The sequence below is a fragment of the Labeo rohita genome, chromosome 15 (assembly GCF_022985175.1).
Source record: "Labeo rohita strain BAU-BD-2019 chromosome 15, IGBB_LRoh.1.0, whole genome shotgun sequence".
Classification (NCBI taxonomy): Eukaryota; Metazoa; Chordata; class Actinopteri; order Cypriniformes; family Cyprinidae; genus Labeo; species Labeo rohita.
In genome coordinates, this window is record NC_066883.1 from 30,228,713 (window position 1) to 30,248,457 (window position 19,745).

General features: G+C 33.9%; 1 protein-coding gene across 1 annotated transcript in view; it reads left to right on the forward strand.

Moving 5' to 3' along the window:
- The window catches only part of megf6 (multiple EGF like domains 6), a 74,958-nt gene that overhangs the window by 42,028 nt on the left and 13,185 nt on the right, over positions 1-19,745 (forward strand). Inside the window, exons 20-27 of the mRNA XM_051130058.1 lie at positions 862-990; positions 7,105-7,233; positions 9,802-9,930; positions 10,326-10,454; positions 14,011-14,142; positions 14,819-14,947; positions 16,293-16,421; positions 19,052-19,180. Of these exons, the coding sequence (XP_050986015.1) occupies positions 862-990; positions 7,105-7,233; positions 9,802-9,930; positions 10,326-10,454; positions 14,011-14,142; positions 14,819-14,947; positions 16,293-16,421; positions 19,052-19,180 (1,035 nt within the window). The remainder of the gene's footprint in view (positions 1-861; positions 991-7,104; positions 7,234-9,801; positions 9,931-10,325; positions 10,455-14,010; positions 14,143-14,818; positions 14,948-16,292; positions 16,422-19,051; positions 19,181-19,745) is intronic.

Genomic DNA, 19,745 nt, shown 5'->3' on the forward strand with positions numbered 1-19,745 from the left:
TTTCTACTAACAATTGGAAAAATAATCTGAAATTGTATATTAATGATTCTTATTACCCATATTCAACATAATGAGGTCATGGGAGCACAATGTAGCATAGTACTATAAATATATATATATATATATATATAATATAAATTACATATATAAATTACATATATAAAAAATGACAGACACACACACACACACATACACACATACACATAAATATATATATATATGCTTTTATTTTTATATGTAAAGTTTTCACGTTTAGTTTAAGTTTTAGTCATTTTAATATGTTCAACTATATATAATAATATATATAAAAATATATTCTATGTAAATTTATTAATATTTTAATTAGTTTTTATTTTATGTTTACAGTTTTCACCTTTAGCTTAAGTTTTAGTAATTTTAATGTGTTTTTGTCCATTTTCATTTGTCAATTTTTTTTTTATATTTCAAAAAATATATATATTTACAGTTTTCACCTTTAGTTTAATTTTTTAGTAATTTTAATATGTGCTTTTGTAAATTTTTATTAGTCTTTTTTTTTTAATTTGTCAATTTTTATTCATTTTTTAAAAGTATTTCCTTTTAATTTGAATTATTTTTATTTCAGATTTAATTTTAGTACTAATTTCAGTTAGCTGGAAAGGCATGTTTTTAAGTTTAAGTTTTTATTATTATTATTATTATTATTATTATTATTATTTTTCAGCCTTATTTTAATTACCAAAAACAAGTTTAGTTTTATTTAACAATAACAAGACTGACGTTTTGAGCTAAATTTCATGACACAGCAATCGTGAATATATAATTTCAACCAAATCCTATTCACGTGTACTAAATCTGCATTTCCCATAATGCTTTGTGCAGAATGTCCTGAGGGTCATTATGGAGCAGAGTGCAAACTAGTGTGTGAGTGTGAGAACGGAGCCGAATGTGACCACGTCAGTGGAGCTTGTACCTGTACCGCCGGCTGGATGGGATCACACTGTGAAAAGAGTGAGTTACAAACAAATGCATTCAAATACAAAAATAATTAGTGATATCTGTTTGAATGCATATTACCTTGAACATAATTTTCCTGAACATCTCTCTTTTCCTCATAAGTAGTGTTTTTGTACCTCTAATGCACTGGGGCCTCTTCTTCACCAGAGAAACAGGAAGTCTCAATCAGTGTGAGAGGGCAACCCACCCATCATGCAATCTGAGTGTGTGTCTGTGTTTAAATGGAATGTTTTTGATTCGCATTTGCTCATTGAAACGCTCACTCATCACACACAGTCAAGCAACTTGAAAACAGGCAAAAAATGTTTGCTTAGTGTGTCATAATGACATCAGTGCAGGAAACTAAGATCATGTGTTTAAAAAACATGTAGTTAATAAGAACTAGAAGCAGGTAAGAAGGTTTTGCCCTCAGTGACCTGACGGTACAGCGTCGTATCTGCCTTCTAGTGGTTCATCTATGCCACTGACTAAACATCTAACAAACATACACACACAGACACACCCTGCTGGATCCATGACAGCATCCTCTGCTTAATGAGACAGCCACATCCAGCTGCTGCACTTTATTGGAAAACCACAATGCACAGACATACACACAGTGCCAAACTTAGAAGTCCTATCTTAGTTAGAAAAAGACACCACATGTAAACACACACACACACACACACACACATGTTTTCAGCAACACACACACCAGTGCTCAATCTACAGCCTCATTTTGCCAGTTTGCAGTCTGAATCTAATGTGATGACATAACCGATTGTTACCGACCACAAAATAATAGGAAGAAAACAATTATTGAGTTGTCCTTTTGGGCTGAAAGAAATAACATACTTATAGTGCAACCAGTGTAGTCTGTTTCACAAACAAATGGCTCTTTTGAATCAGTTCTTCTTAGTGAATCACAAACATACAGTGAAACCAGTGTAGTCTGATTCACAAACAGATGACTCTTTTAAATGGGTTCTTTTTAATGAATCAGAAACATACTGCACAAGTGGTGTTGTCTGATTCAGAAACAAGTGATTCTTATGAACGGATCCTTTTACAGTGAATCAGAAATGTCCAGCTCAACCATTGTAGTTTGATTCACAAATGACTCCTTTGAACTTAGTGAGTTGAAAACATACAGCACAACCAATGTAGTCTGATTCACAGACTGACCTAATAGCTAGATGTTTTTAAACGTATGATTTAAGTTTCCTGCATTGATGTCATTATGACACATAAAAAAACATAGTGCTTCTGTGTTGCTTAACGGTCTGTGATGAGTGAGTGTTTCAGTGAGCAAACAGGAATCAAAGACTTTTTTTCCAAACAAACAAGGCGCAACCAATGTAGTTTCACAAATGAGTGACTCTTTTGAACGGATCCTTTTTTTAGAGAATCAAAACAGTCTGTAGTCTGATTCATAAAAAACTATTTAACTTCTATTTAAATTATTCATGAACAAAAATTACCTGTTTTAAAAAACTTTTTTTTTTTGTGAATTAAAACATACAGTGTCATCAGTGTAGTCTAATTCATAAACCAGTTATTCCTTTTTTGAAAATAGTTCTTTTTAGTAACCAAAAACATACAGTGTGATCAGTGTAGTCTGATTCATGAACAAATAATGGTTTTAAAAAACTTATTTTTTAGTGAATCAAAAACGTACAGCGTGATCAGTGTAGTATGAATAATGAACAAATTATTCTTTTTTAAAACTATTTTTTTTTAAGTGAATCAAAAACATACAGCATAATCAGTGTAGTCCGATTCAGGAACAAATTATTCTTTTTTAAAAATCTAGTTCTTTTTTTTAGTGAATCAAAAACATACAGCGTGATCCATGTAGAGCAATTTATGAACCGATTGACTTTTTTGAAAAACTGTTCTTTTGTAGTAAATCAAAAAAATACAGTGTGATCAGTGTATTCTGATTTTTTTAGTGGATCAAAAACTTACAGCATGATCAGTATAGTCAGAATCATTAACAAATTATTATTTATTTATTTATTTTTTTTAATGTTTGTTTAGGGAATCGGAAATATACAGCATGATCAGTGTAGTCCGATTCATGAACAAATTATTCTTTTTTTTTTTAAATTGTGTTTTTTAGTGAATCAAAAACATACAGCATGATCAGTATAGTCTGATTCATGAACAAATGATTCTTTTTTTAAATTGTTTTTTTCAGTGAATCAAAAACATTCAGCACGATCAGTGTAGTCCGATTCATGAACAAATGATTCTTTTTTTTTTTTAAATGTGTTTTTTAGTGAATCAAAAACATTCATGATTCACCAAAATTCATGAACAAATGATTCTTTTTTTTTAAAAAATTAGTTATTTTTTAGTGAATCAAAAACAAACAGCATAAGTGTAGTCCGATTCATGAACAAGTGATTCCTTTTTTTAAAAAACGTGTTCTTTTTTTAGTAATCAGAAACATACAGCGTGATCGGCGTAATCTAATTCATGAACAAATGACAGTTTTAAAAAACTGTTTTTTAGTGAATCAAGAACATGCAGCGTGATCAGTGTAGTCCGATTTATGAACAAATGATTCTTTTTTTTTATTTTTAATGAGGTTTTTTTTAGTGAATCAGAAGCACAGTGTGATCAGTGTAGTCCAATTCATGAACAAATGTGACCCTGGACCACAAAACCAGTCTTAAGTCGCTGGGGTTTATTTGTAGCAATAGCCAAAAATACATTGTATGGGTCAAAATTATTGATTTTTCTTTTATGGTAAAAATCATTTGGAAATTAAGTAAAGATCATGTTCCATTAAGATACTTTGTAAAATTCCTACTGTAAATGTATGAAAACTTAATTTTTGATTAGTAATATACACTGTTAAGAACATTATTTGAAGAACTTTAAAGGTGATTTTCTCAATATTTTGATTTTTTTGCCCCCTCAGATTCCTGATTTTAAATAGTTGTATCTCGACCAAATATTGTCCTATCCTAACAAACCATATATCAATGAAAAGCTTATTTATTCAGCTTTCAAATGATGAATAACTCTCAATTTTGAAAAAATGACCCTTACGACTGGTTTTGTGATCCAGGGTCACAAATGATTCTTTTAAAAACTTGTTCTCAGTGAATCTAAAACAGACAGCACAACTAATGTAGTTCAATTCATAACCAAATTACTATGTTCCCAATGTTTTTTTTTAGTCAATCAAAAACATACAGCGTGATCAGTGTAGTCCGATTTTTAGTAAATCAGAAATATACAGCATGAAAAATATGACTATCCTGGGCCAATCCTTTTCAGTGAATCAAAAACATACAACATAACCAGTGTAGTCCAAATCATGAAAAATCTTGAAAGTGTCTTTTTGCAGGATGTAAGCCAAAATAACTAGTATTCATATGATGTGGTTGACGGAGCAGCAAACTATCATTCATACGATAACCAGGGCCGACAGGTCAGATCTAGATTCTGCACAACAGAGAAAAAGAGTAGTAGAACTGTCCAAAATCAACTGAAATCTAACAAAGAGGATCTGGATGGGGCAAAACCAGGTCTTAGGGGACCGTTAGCGTTCCATCTCCATCTGCGTCAACTCCACTGCCATCGATTTAGACGCGTAAAAGCAGATTGTTTTGGTTTATAGTGGACTTTTACATTCACAGATTTCATCTTTAATAAATCAGCCTGTGACTACAGAGATCGAGTCTCGGCAGGCCCACAATTCCATTCCCCTGTCCGTTTTGGGACGTTTTCAACTCGGTAGTTCATCTGGATGTAGCCAGCAGTTCCACTCATGTTCCACAGGCTCAGATGTCTTCCATGCTTCTTAATCATACAAACCGACTGAATAACAGCAGACACACACACACGCGCACACACATGTGGCGGGTCTTTAGCCAGCTTTTGAGTGCTATCATCGGTCTCCATCTCTGAAGGCCTCAGCCGTGAAACACATTTTACCGGCTGAGGCCGATCACAACCATCCGCTGCCGTTACACGCTCACGCACACGCGCTTTACAAGATCTTATCAGGCTGATGGAATACAAAACCGATCTCCTATGATCGCGTGCATCTGCGTGCCACATGCCTGATTGTATGGATGTCTGTCTACACTTGTGCTCATACAGAAAGACTCCGATTTCATTTGTTTGTGTGTGTGTGAATGAAAGGCAGTAGCCGTGTAAGTGGAGTCTGTACAAAGTGTACTGTAGGTTCATATTGGATACACTGCGTTAACAAAGGCAATGTTTCTAAACAAACGTAAACAAGATTACATAATGTGTTCCAAAGAAGCAAACTGCTTAAGTTTTGATTTGGATAATCTGATCGTTGTCAAACAGCCAGACAACAAGACCAAGACCAACAAGAAAGGGTTCAAATGTTTTGTAAAATCTTATGAATGAATGTACTTAATGTTAATATATTTTTGTTGTCCTGTTGTGCATGAATTATCATGCATGTTTTTAGCTGCCTATTATGGTATACCGTGTTCACTTTTCACAATTTTATTTATTTATTGTTGTTTAGAAATGCTATTTTAATTATATTTCTGTACCTAGACAGTGAACCTGTGGATGGTGTGTTTTAGTTGGCTAAATATATTTTATTTTATTTTATTTTATTTTATTAATCAATTTTATTTCATTTTATATATATATATATATATATATATATATATATACTAGATTTTATGAATGAAATGTGATTTAACAAAGCTGGGCTTTAGATGGAAAAAATATTCAGTATTCATAAGCCAAACCTTTTTTTTTTTTATTAGCAATTTTATTTTATTAGCAATTTTATTTTATTTTAATAAGCAACCCTTTAAATTATTTATTTTATTTTATTTTATTTTATTTTAAAAGCAAAACTTTAAAACGAGAAACATACATTTTAGCCACTCAATTTTGTTGTGGCTTTATTTGGAAAAATATTCATAAGCCAAATCTTTATTTTATTTTATTTTATTTTAATAAGCAACCCTTTAAAGCAGGAAGTTTAAATTTATTTTAGTATTTTATTTTATTTTATTTTTATTAATTTAATTTAATTTGATTTTAATAATCAATCCTTTAAAGCAAGAAGTATACAATTTTATTTTATTTATTCATTTATTTTTTTTATTATATATATATATATATACATATGTGTGTGTATATATATATATATATATATATATTTTTTTTTTTTTTTTTTGTAAGCAACACTTTAAAACAAGAAATATACATATTAGCCACTCGATTTAGTTGTGGCTTTATTTGGAAAAATATCTAATATTCATAAGATGTATACATTTTAGCCACAAAATTTTGTTGTGCATTAAGTGTGATTTGAAAAAGCTGGGCTTTAGTTATGTCCAACATTCATGACAAACCTTTTTTTAGTTTAGTTTAGTTTAGTTTAGTTTAGTTTGCAACCCTTTAAAGCAAGAAATATACATTTTAGCCACTAGATTTTGTTGTGCATGAAGTGTGATTTGATAAAGCTGCCTTTTAAAAATATCCAACATTCATAAGCCAAAACTTTTATGTTAGCTAAATGAGCTTTTTATTTTATTTTATTTTATTTTATTTTATTTTTCAAGTCTGACTAAAAAAAAACTGTTCATCAAGCATTAATACAACACCATTTTTGGCCAGGTGCACTACATTTTTATGTGAGTTTTGCATGAAGTGTGAGTTGAAAAACCTGTGATTTAAGTGAAAAAATGTGAGTTCGGGGAATATTTGCACAGGAGGCATATTTCTGTACCCAGACAGTGAACCTGAGGACTCAGCAGGTGTTCTGGTTTCCTAGAAATGTCTGTCTGTCTGTCTTCCTCATACACACGTCGGCTTTGTTGTGGTGAGGATGTGCCGCACATGTGGCGAATGAGATCACACAATTAATGCTGATGAGAGCAATTCACACGCCGAGCATTCGGTAGGTAATGAGACATGAAAAAGAAAGATGAGCAGGATGAAGGGATGAAAGATGGATACGTCCGCACGGATGCTAGTAAAACACTAACCTAATTATATTCGAATCAGAACGTTGACATCCAGTTGGCTCTCGTGAGCGTGACTTTCCAATGATGTACTGCTCGTTACAACGCACACACAGAGACGTTGCTGACTCAAATCTCCTCTCCTCTGTAGGATGTCCTGTTGGGTTTTACGGGCAGGACTGTGTGCAGATGTGCCAGTGCGGGAACGAGGCCCATTGTCACCACATCACAGGCGCCTGCCGCTGCACCCCCGGCTGGGCACCGCCGCAATGCATTCTGGGTAAGCCGCCCACATCATTAAAACGGGGTGTGATTGGAGGCTCATCTCCGGCTGAACGCCGCATCCTCGCACAGAAATAACCCAACAATCTCTGAAAGCAGCTCACCCAAACACAGGCCTCCTAGACAGTTTATCACCTCACAGACACGCCGATGCATTTCTTAAAGCATGTGTTTGTGCGTATAAAGAGGGGGAAATGCCCCCCGGTGGGCTGCAGAAAGGTTAAACACGTCCGTCGGCATATCTCATCTGTGTATGTTTGTGTTTACCATGCAAGGATGCTTTTTAGGAGCGTTCCGTTTGTGCATCTGTCAGTATTTTATTAGGCTAAGATGCTTTTTAAAGAGAGCTCTGCGGCACATTGGTTTAGTACCAACCGTCTTCTCATGCGATCTCCCGTCAGTAGTTTAATAGATCAGGGGCCCAATAAAGATTTATCTCTCTTGCTGTTTCACTCTCCCTCTCTTTTTAATGAAGTGAGGTTTGTGTTAAAGATCCCTCTCTCAGAAGTTTTATTTTTACGTCTGGCTTTCCCATGACATGTTTTGTAGGGTAATCTCAACCGTGATGAAACCTCTCTGGAGTCGAGTGATGTTATTAGTTAGTTTTGTAGCCCTCTTTTCTTTTTTTTTAAAGCATGGAAATCTTAAATCATTATTTTGATTTGCGTCTGCTTTTTGTCATTTATACTTCGTTTTGTGGTAGCATGTCTGCTAAAGTTAATGCAGTCAGGCTAAGTCTGAATCACTTACAGGCATCACATAAAGTGTGTTAAAACACATTTTTGTTAACTGGACACATAAGGGTTTTTTACACTTCACAGGCTTATATACTTGTGCCACACTGTAGCCTGGATAAAGTTTAATGTGGGTGGGAGTAATAACCGTAATATGATTGTTTTATTGGTGCAAATGGTCCCCATTGTTTGTGTACTTTTTAATACTACACAGGGCTCAACAATCGGGCCAGTGACAAATTCGCCAAATGTCCCGAGCATCTTTCACGCTGACCCCGGGCCATCGGGCACTCCATATTGTCGAGCCCTGCTACAGCATAATATAATTAAATTTACCATATTTTACATAAAGCACCAGGTCACATCACATATCAGATCAGAAAGGCATTTATTTTCAATAAAATGAAGGAAATAATCGAAAAGTGGAAAATAAACTGCCTCGCTATGTTTATCGGTTAGGGTTAGGGGTTGGTGTAGGGAGGTCTTTATTGTCTCAATAAGGCGGCATCTATTTAATCCTGTTAATAAAAAGTATTAGATTAAATAGCAACTAACTAATATCACTGCATACTGCATACTGCTATTTTTACATAGTGTCAGTAGAATATATCACCATTTACACTTAGTGTAAATAGAATCCATTGCTTTTTGCACTTAGTGTAAATAGCATCTATTGCTAAGAAAAAATGCTATTTTCACCTACTGTAAATAGCATCAATCGCTAATTATATTTAGTGTACTTATTACTCAGCTTTGTCACAGGAATAAATTACACGTTGAAATAAAATACATTAAAGCAGTTATTTTAAATTGTAATAATATTTTACAATATTAATGTTTTTTAGTGTTTTTGAGCAAATAAATAAATTCACAAGAGACTTTTAGAAACCTAAAGGAATTAGTTCATTTTCTGATAATTTACTCACCCCCAAATCATCCAAGAAGTTCATGTCTTTCTTTCTTCAGAAAAGAAAGTAAGGTTTTTGAGGAAAATATTCCAGGATTTTTCTCCATATAGTGGACTTCAACAGGTTGAAGGTCCAAAATGCAGTTTCAATGCAGCTTCAAAGGGCTCTACACGATCCCAGCTGAGGAATATGGGTCTTATGTAGTGAAATGATCGGTCATTTTCTAAAAAAAATAAAAATGTATATACTTTTTAACCACAAATGTTCATCTTGCACTAGCTCTGTGATGCTCTTCCACGACTTCACGTGTTACGTAATCACATCGGAAATATCAAGAGCTGCTTCATCTGTGTACTCCGGTGCAAAACTCCATCTCATTTTTTTCTCCAACTTCAATATCATCCAACGTTGTTTTACCGTTTTTGTGAAGGGCGCTTTACAATCTTTGCATGTTCACTTTGTAAACACTGGGCCTTTGACCTTTCCAGTGGATTGCAGGAAGTCAAGCTAGTGCAAGATAAGCATTTGTCATTAAAAAGTATGGAATTTTTAATGTTTTTTTTTTAAATGACCGATCGTTTCGCTAGATAAGACCCTTATTCCTCAGCTGGGATTGTGTAGAGCCCTTTGAAGCTCTTCAAGCCATTGGCTCCCACTGAAGTCCACTATATGAAGAAAAATCCTGGAATGTTTTCTTCAAAAACATTAATTTCTTTTTGACTGAAGAAAGAAAGATATGAACATCTTGGATGACTTGAGGCTAAGTAAATTAAGCATAAGATGGGTATTTAGAGCATCTGTTGCATCAATGAATATGTATCTGTATGTGAGTAAATGAAGACAAACATTTTTGCATTGCACAAAGTACTACATATTTAGATTTTTAAAAGTTTGCTTTAATATAAATATGTGTTTGTGTTATAGCTTGTCCATTAGGTACATTTGGTCCCAACTGCAGTCAATCATGTAACTGCCACAATGGAGGGTCATGTGACCCTGTGAGTGGCCAGTGCAGGTGCACACCTGGGTGGACAGGAACCAGCTGCCAACAGAGTGAGCTTAAACACACACACTCACTAATTCAAATCTAAAATACTCATCTATTATTATTTAATATCTACACATAAATAGCCCTTCCCTTACACAAAACACACAAACGTGCTTCACCACCACCTCAAAGACCCTATATACTCATAAACACATCTGTCTTCCCCTCTCACAGACTCACTCAGAGTGCTTTATTTGGCTGTAGTTAGTAAGATGTAAGTGATTATGGTGATTTATAGTGAGGAGTTTGTAAGCACTGATAGCAGCGATTCACATGTCATCACACAAATTACTGTATTCTGTCTCCATTACATGCTGGAATGTTCACATGGCTGAACGCGGGCTGCTCACTCCGCAATCCATCTGCTTTCTCTCTCACTGTCTGTATGTTTTGTGTATAGCCTGTGCATCTGGATGGTTCGGTAGGAACTGTGAGCAAAGATGCATCTGTCTGGGGGGCGTGGCCTGTGATCATGTGACGGGCAGATGTGGCTGCCCTGCAGGGTACACTGGGAACAGCTGTGAGACGAGTAAGACCTTTCTCTATTTCATTCATCCTTCTGATTCATAAGGTTTTAAAATAGCAACACTTTCTACCACCTGTAAGATCGTAACTCAGTACTTCACGTAGACTAATATATATTAAACAGATGCAATATAAATATTTTTATACAGACTGCCACTCAAAAGTTTGAGGATCGGTAAGGAAAAAAAAGTTTTTGAAAGAAGTCTCTTATGCTCACCTAGGCTGTGTTTATTTGATCTAAAATACAGTAAAAACAGTAATATTGTGAAATATCATTACAGTTTAAAGCATTTCTGTCAGTTTTAATATATTATAGAATGTGATTTATTCCTATGAGATATATATATATATGTATACACACACTACCAGTCAAAAGTTTTTGAACAGTAAGTTTTTTAAAGAAGTCTGTTCTGCTCACCAAGCCTGCATTTATCTGATCCAAAATACAGTAAAAGCAGTAATATTGTGAAATAATTTTACTATTTAAAATAACTTTCTATCTGAATATATTTTAAAATGTCATTTATTCCTGTGATCATAGCTATATTTTTTTAGCATAATTACTCCAGTCTTCAGTGTCACATGATCCTTCAGAAATCATTCTAATATGCTGTTTTGCTGTTCAAAAAACATTTTTATTGTTATTATTATCATCAATATTTAAAACAGGATTCTTTGATGAATAGAAAGATCCATAGATCAGCATTTATCTGAAATAAAAAGCTTTCATAAAAAAATAAAAAGCATTTAAAAGCTTCGAGTCAGCATAATTGTTTTTTTGTTTTTGTTTTTTTGGGAAAGAAATTCTAGAAATGAATGCTTTTATTTAGCAAGGATGCTTCAAATTGATCAAAAGTGATGATAAAGACATTTATATTATTACAAAATATTTCTATTTCAGATAAATACTGTTCTTCTGAACCTTCAATTCATCAGAGAAACCTTAAAAATATTACTCAGCTGTTTTCAACATAATAATAATAAATGTTTTTTAAACAGCCAATCAGAATATTTGAATGAATGACTATTTAAAAGATCATGTGACACTGAAGACTGGCGTAATAATGCTAAAAATTCAGCTTTGAAGTCACAGGAATAAATTACATTTTAAAATATATTCAAACCAGTTTGAAATAATAAAAATATTTCAAAATTTTACTGTTTATGCTGTACTTTGGATCAAATAAATGAAGGCTTGTTGAGCAGAAGAGACTTCTTTAAAAAACATTACAAATCTTACTGTTCAAAAAGTTTTGACAGGTAGTGTATATATAAAATAGTAAAACATATGGAGTGAAACCATATAAAAAAGGTTTTGAAATATATGTTATATATATATTTATTTTTTTATTTAAAAACTTATATAAAGTCAGGCAATAATACAGTTAGCCTTATATATGAAATTGTGCTTTTTTGATTTTTGTTGATTTTTTTATATGTTTTTGTTACAACCCTAATATCTAAAACGATTTCCTTTAATTTAAATAGGTCTCATTACTGTAGAAACACCAGAAAGAAACAAAAATGACTGCTTTACTTAATACATGTATGCTATAAAACATTTTGGATATGACTGTAGTGACTTTCTGAGCTAAAAATTGGTTTAAAATCACGTTGTAGTCTAGATTTTCCAGTATTTATAACACAAATGTTGTGAGGGAAAAAAAAAAAAAAAAATGAGAATTATACCCCTAATCCCATATGTTGCTTGTTTTGTCAGAGTACTCAGGAATCAGTGATCTATCCATTTATACATCCATTCATCTGAGCAGCCTAATCAAAACAAAGGGAAGAAAAGACTAACATCCGTTTTTAATTTAAGACTTAATTTTTAATTTACAGTAACGTTTCATTCAATTCATCACTCTAGAATACACTAAAAAGATGTACAAACAGCCTTCTTTCGCTTGTAATTCACTTCTCCCTGTGTCTCTCTATCATTTTTACATTACACACGCTGGGGTTTTGCTCCCTGACTCTCTTTCAACACCCGCCCACCCCTCTCACTCTCTCTTTCTCTCTCTCTGTGGATGTGAGACATCTGATAAAGGTTAGCGCTGAGCGGCCAACTCAAACAGCAGGCTTTGTTTTTGTCTGTGTAAGGATAAGAAGTCTGGAACAGACATGAACACACACACATACACACTGCAGTAGACACGGCTAATGACAACAGTCTAATTATTCTCTTTAGTCTGGAGTCTGAACTTATCTCTTACACATGCCGCTTGGGTGAATACACACACATACACACAAACACACACACACATTTATACATGAATAAACACAGATATGTATTAGTCTCAACAATAAGGATGACACTGAATCCAGTTGACAGCCCTATCTCTTTTCCAGATGGGCTTTTTTGCTACATGCTAGATTGTTGACTTGTCGTACATGTGTTTTTATGTTTTGGAAACTTACACATTTGTTTTGTGATAAGATTGAAAGTTACAGTGCTGTAATGTTGTATGCATGTATATACACTACAATTGAGGCCAAAAGTTTACGTCCCCCTTTCAGAATCATTAAAGATGTTAATTATTTTACCAAAATAAGAGGGATCATACAAAATGCATGTTATTGTTTATTTAGTACTGACTTGAATAAGATATTTCACAGAAAAGATGTTTACATATAGTCCACAAGAGAAAATAATAGTTGAATTTATTAAAATAACCCAGTTCAAAAGTTTGCATACCCTTGATTCTTAACACTGAATGATCCACAGCTGTGTTTTTTGTGTAAAACACAAAAAACCTTGTTTGTCCTGAACCGTTAAACCGCCTGGTGTTCTTCAGAAAAATTCTTTAGGTTGCACAAATTGCTTGGTTTTCCAGCATTTTTGTATATTTGAACCCTTTCCAACAATGACTGTATGATTTTGAGATCCATCTTTTGACACTGAGGACAACTGAAGGACTCATATGCAACTATAACAGAAGGTTGAAACACTCACTGATGCTTCAGAAGGAAACACAAGGCATTAAGAGCTGGGGGGTGAAAACTTTTGGAATTTGAAGATCAGGATAAATTTAACTTAAAATAATCTTCTGTAGCCTGTGAAGGGCAGTACTAAATGAAAGAAATATGATATTTAGGCAAAATAAGAAAAATGTACACATCTCCATTCTGTTCAAAAGTTTTCACCCCCAGCTTCATAGTTTGAGCGAGCGTTTGAACCTTCAGTTATATATATATATAGTTGAGCCCTGAATACACTCATGTCTCATGTATTCCTATATAAGCTTCTTTCAGTGTGTGTGTGTGATATGGATTTGTGGTATGTAGTGGACACATATCCAAATCGCACTCCTATGGCCTGGTTTCTGTCAGATACTCCAGACATATGTGAAAATGTATGAAAGTAAGCATGTCTGAATGACGTTAAATAAAATGTCTAGCCTCCCGTTTATATCATATCATATCTCCTTCCTGTCTGAGGCCTGATGCCTTTTCAGGAATGTGTCTAGACGACTTGACATTTTATGGAAAACCCACACACGTTTTTAAAGTCATCTCTGCATGTATTGTGTCAGTTTCTCATGTTTTCTCTCTCTCAGTGTGTCCTCAGGGCAGGTTCGGCCCGAACTGTTCTCAGACGTGCACATGTTCTGGAGATCAGTACAGCTGTCACCACGTCACTGGGAAATGCACCTGTCTACCTGGTTACTATGGCAACCGCTGTCACCTCAGTAAGACGTATTCTGCAGATCTCAACTGTTTGACCTAATAATAGTTGTTCAATCAACTCGTCTAGAACTAAGCTAATAGAAAATGAGTATATAACCATATACACTACCATTCAAAAGTTTGAGGTCAAAATATATTTTCTGTAAGAAATAAATACTTTTATGAAAAAAAGGATGCATTAAATTGATCAAAAGTGAAAGTAAAGACAATGTTTCAGAAGATTTCTATTATAAAAAAATGCTTTTGAGCTTTCTGCTTATCCAAAAATACTGAAAAAATTGTATTGCAGTTTCTACAAAAATATTAAGCAGCACAACCATTTTCAACATTGATAATAAGAAATGTTTTTTGAACTCTAAATCAGCATATTTGAATGATTTCTGAAGGATAATGTGACATTGAGGACTGGAGTAATGATGCTAAAAATTCACCTTTGCATCACAGAAATAAATTGCATTTTAAAATATATTCAGATAAAAAGCATCTATTTTAAATTGTAATAATGTTTCACAATATTATAGTTTTTTGATGTAAGAGCATTTTTAAAAACTTTTTTAAATTTTACCAACCTCAAACTTTTGAATGGTAGTGTATCTGTATGTTATGTAGTTATGAGTACAATTTATATGTTTATGCATTGTTTTCTAAATGTACGAAAATGTATACAATTTGTTACAGGATGTCGAGAGGGCACCTACGGCCCCTACTGTAAGAAGAGGTGTAGATGTGCCAATGGAGGCCAATGTGACTTCAAGACTGGCTCTTGCATCTGTCAGCCGGGATACTTGGGACCCAACTGCAGCACTAGTAAGATCCTGATAATCAATTGCCCAAGTGTGTGTGGCCACGTTAACTGTCAGTCTATTTAAACATACATCAGACAGACATTGCATCTTACTGCTTTTTTTTAGCATCTCAAGAAAGTATCAAATTAAATGTAGCTTAGCTTTTAAAGGTGACTTTAAAGCTTTTAAAAAATATGACTTTTTCCGTGTATAAGTGCTATAATTGGGTCCCCGGTGCATCCAACCCAGAAAATGTGAAGAAGAATAGACCATTAATCTGCATGTTTCAACCCACGGCGCCGCCATTGTGTTTTTGCAAGTGACAACGATGTACCAGTTCTAACATCATGGTGAAAGTTCAAGCAAAGCATGCTAACTGTTCTGTCGTTGGCTACACAGACGAGCACAGAGCACTATTTAGAGTCCCAGCCTCAGAGGAGACAAGAAAGCAGTGGATTTATTGAATTATTTATTGTATATTACGCTGCTGCCACACAGATCTAATATAAACATGCAATATATTTCCCAGCTGTTTACCTTCACATACATAACTGACTGTTGTTGTAGCTCCTGTGTGAGTGTATTTGACAGTTTAAGCACAATAAGACATGAAAGAGAAATAAATTTAGTACTCACGTGCAGAGTGACAGACGCCTACTCTGCACACAGAAAACCGTTTATCAAAAATTTAAACTGATATGGCTTTAAAATGCATGATTTCAGCACGATAGACATGATAATCAAAACCAAACATTGTTTTTAGCAATCTGAGGTACGAGTGCATTTGCGTTTGAAGAGACATGCACAAAAACAGTTTTTCTGCTTCCACTCAAAATAGGCTTTTTCAAAATGATATAAAAAATGATCTGTGGGGTATTTTGAGCTGAAAAATCACAGACACATTCTGGGGACACCTGAGATTTTTATATTGTAAAAATGTGCATAATGCGTCTCCTTTAAAAAAAAAAAAAAGAGCCCGCTGTTTCATTCTGCATTTCTACACTGTAAAAAATAAAAAACATAATTTGTTAAGTCAGCTTAAAATAATTTGTTACCCTGCTGCCTTAAAATTTTAAGTTCAGTCAACTAAAATAAGTTTAGTTAGCTTGAAATGTTAAGTTGTACTAAGTAACAACTTAGATATTTGTGTTTGCTAAACTTAGCAGATGGGTAAGCAACCCCGCTGCCTTAAAATTTTAAGTTGATTCAACTCAAATATCTAAGCTGTCACTTAGTGTAATTTAACATTTCAAGTTGAATAAACTTTTTCTGAGTTGACAGGTTACAAATTATTTTAAGTTGACTCAACAAATTGTTTTTTACAGTGTAGCGAATTTGTTTTTCTTTTTCTCTGAATTTTTTCTCAGGTTGTCCTACAGGTCACTATGGGAGAGACTGTGCTCAGGTGTGTTTGTGTGGAGAGCAAGGACAGTGCCACCCAGAGACGGGGAGGTGTAACTGCGCCCCTGGTAGAACAGGACCTTCCTGTGAACAAGGTATGTTTTAGGTTATTTTAGCATTATTTTTAAATGATTACAGTATTTTTTTTTTCTACTTAGATTTTTATTTCAGTTTTATTTATAGTAATGTTAGCTCTTCATCTTATTTTATTACAGTTAGTTGTCAATTTTTTATTTTATTTCACCTTAATTTCAAATAATGAAAAAAATAGTTTCAGTTAACAATAACAACATTGTGAATAGCTGTTCCACTTTTTTCCTTTTCATTCCTCTTATTTGCTTTTTCCCCACTTATCTTGCCAACTTTTCCACCCTCAGCCATTCATTACTTCTTTTATTTTGTGCCTTCACCCATCCATGGTCCCTCCCTTCAAAATATACAACATTCACATCTTTATCTTGTTAGGTTGTGAAAACCATAAGTGTTATGATGACTTCATAAGCAAAACAACATCGAAATGCATCGCGTCTCCCAGTCCTGTACTTGAAGGCACTATTTACCCTCCTCCTGATTCTCTCCCAGGGCTTATTTACAATATTTAGTTAACAAATTTCTCCAGTTTCCTGCGTGAGGGAATTTGATCGCAGCGGCCCTTTTCCTGAAGAACAGAAGCGAGAGATCAGATTCCTAATCTTAGTGTTTCATCACTCATCAGTGGGAATGGAACGGGACTTTCCAGGAGGGATTTTCTTAGCCTCCTCGAAAACGCGGGCGCGGAGCGTCTCGCAGACGTGCCACTGCTTACGTTCCCCATGTTTAATGTTTACAGACAACTATAAGTAGCTGGTTCTCTATGTTCCGTGTCGGCGGATCTGCTGGCGAGGAAACAAATAAATAAGCAAGCGAATCAAAGCGATTGGCTTATTGTTTTCCCAATCTAAATTACCCAAAGAAACATGATTGCTCTTTTGCTGCGCTGCCAAATCGGACCCACTTTGCCATTGCACTAATGATCTAGAGCTTAAGTAAACTTGTGTGTGCCGTGTGTGTGTTTGTGCACGTGTGTGTGGCTGTTTGTGATCGAGCGATCGCATGTGTGGCTAGCTCTTTAAATGCATTTTGAGGGATGAGAGGGCCTGTGCTAATTGTAGTAATTGAGAAATTCAGAGTTTATTTGAAAATAATGCCATCTGTGCTCTTGTTGTTACTGGAAGTTTCCGTCTGGACCAGGACATAGTTAATAGATAAAACAATGAGGTGTTTGGCTCGAGGGAAAGTCTGCTGAATGTTTGTCCTGGTACAGTATAACAATGAACACACATCCTGAACTGAAAAACAGTACCGTCTTAATGACTTTTTGGATGGATTAACAATTATTAGCATAGAATTAACACGTGTTTTCCTGTACTCATTTGGACAGGATTTGGGATCTCGGTAGAGTGTCTGTTGTCTGGATGTGGAATGTATATGATTAAAGGAATAAATTAATTTACTGTATTTGGCCCAGAAAGTTAGCAAAAGGTATAAATCCGTAACAAAGGTGCAACAAAAAAAGTGATGAATTCAGATTTAGTTATAATATTTGACAGGTCGAATAAATGAGAAAAAACGTTAAATTTACAAAATACAAAATAATTGTAATAATAAATAATTGTAATAATAAAATAATTTAAAAAATGTATTTAAAAGTGCAATTTAAAAAATTACATTGAAGATTTTTTTTTAAATGTTATAAATTCTATTATATTTCAATTAAATTCTGTTCTTACTTACACAAAAATTGTAAGTAGCTATATATATATATATATATATATATATATATACATGTGTGTGTGTATAAAAATTGTATATATATATATATATATATATAGTTGTGCTACTTACAATTTTTGTGTAAACTATGATGCATTTTTTCCATTCAAAAGATTTCAAAATATTTTTAATATATAAGCATAACATATTTTTCTTAAATATATACATATATACATAATAAATATACACAGTACACACACATATATTATGTAAACAAAAACTTTTGTTTTGCATGTGATTAATAGCGATTAATCGTTTGACAGCACTAATAAATATATAAAATACATTAAATATATATATATATATAAATTAAATACATATAAAATAATATTTTACAGTATTACTATTTTTACTGTGTTTTTGATCAAATAATAAGATGCTTTTTTCAAAAAACTTTAATAAATCTTACCAATCCCAAACTTTGGTAGTTTATACCCATGAAACACAAATGTACCATTCACAAGATTGGTGCTATTCAAATAGGGCTTTTCTTAACTTATGAACATGAGCTGTTGTACATTTTTTCGGTCATGCACTGTAGCCCAGGATAAAAATAAATAAATTCGCTAAGCTCACCAGGCCACAACTTCTTTTTTTTCCTGTACGGAATAAGTATGGTTTCAGGCTAAAATGAGATATCCAGTGGAAATTAAGTGTTGACAGTATAATTTAGTGCTGGATGAGGATTAATCAGTGCTTGGTAAACCATCCTCATGTGGTCCAAATTGAAGACAGATCCATGCGCCTTGCTGAAACACAGAGCGTACAGATACAGCCAAGACATCCAGTTGTTTCCACAACCTGCGTGAATTGCTACATGATGAAACAAAACAACACTTCTCATATTTATGCATATTAAGCATTTTTGTTATGACAAATTATTGCTGTTAAATGTGAAATTGTCCTCGTGCAGTGTGTCCTAGAGGGCGCTATGGAACGCAGTGTCGGAGTTTCTGTACGTGTGCGAACGGAGGCTTGTGTGACCCTGTGAATGGGACATGTAGATGTGGACTGGGCTGGACCGGACAACACTGTGAAAAAGGTAAACAAGTAGACAAATTCACAACTTCATAGTTTGTATCCATTCAGGTATTTTAAGATTGTAATGACCTCCATTCCAACATAACCAGGAATTAAATTAATACTTAAATTTGAGTACTTTAAAAGGAACCTCAGATATTAAGACCTTGTACAGCTTAATATAACACAAATGGTGTCTCTTACTGAAATATGTAGTAGAAAACCCATGAAAGATGTCCAACAATGTCAAATGGTTGCACTTGTTGAGCTATTGTCGCTACCTGTTGTTATTTTTACCGTAACACAACTCAAAATACACAGCTTGGAAAATAAAATACTGATATGATGCCACATTGTACGGCTTTTGGTTGTAATTTTCAGTCAAAGGGCAACAAGAGAAGCAATGTAAGTCTAGAAGCGATGTAAGAAAAGAATGGAAAGATGCCTGTGGACAAATAAAACTTCCTAAAGACCTGCGTCTTTGTTCTTTCCACTTTAGCCCTGATGCCTTTGAGGCTTTTAGTAGACCACAGCTACTGAAAGAGCTAACAGGTGGTGATGGATATAAGCGTAGGCTTAAACCAAGT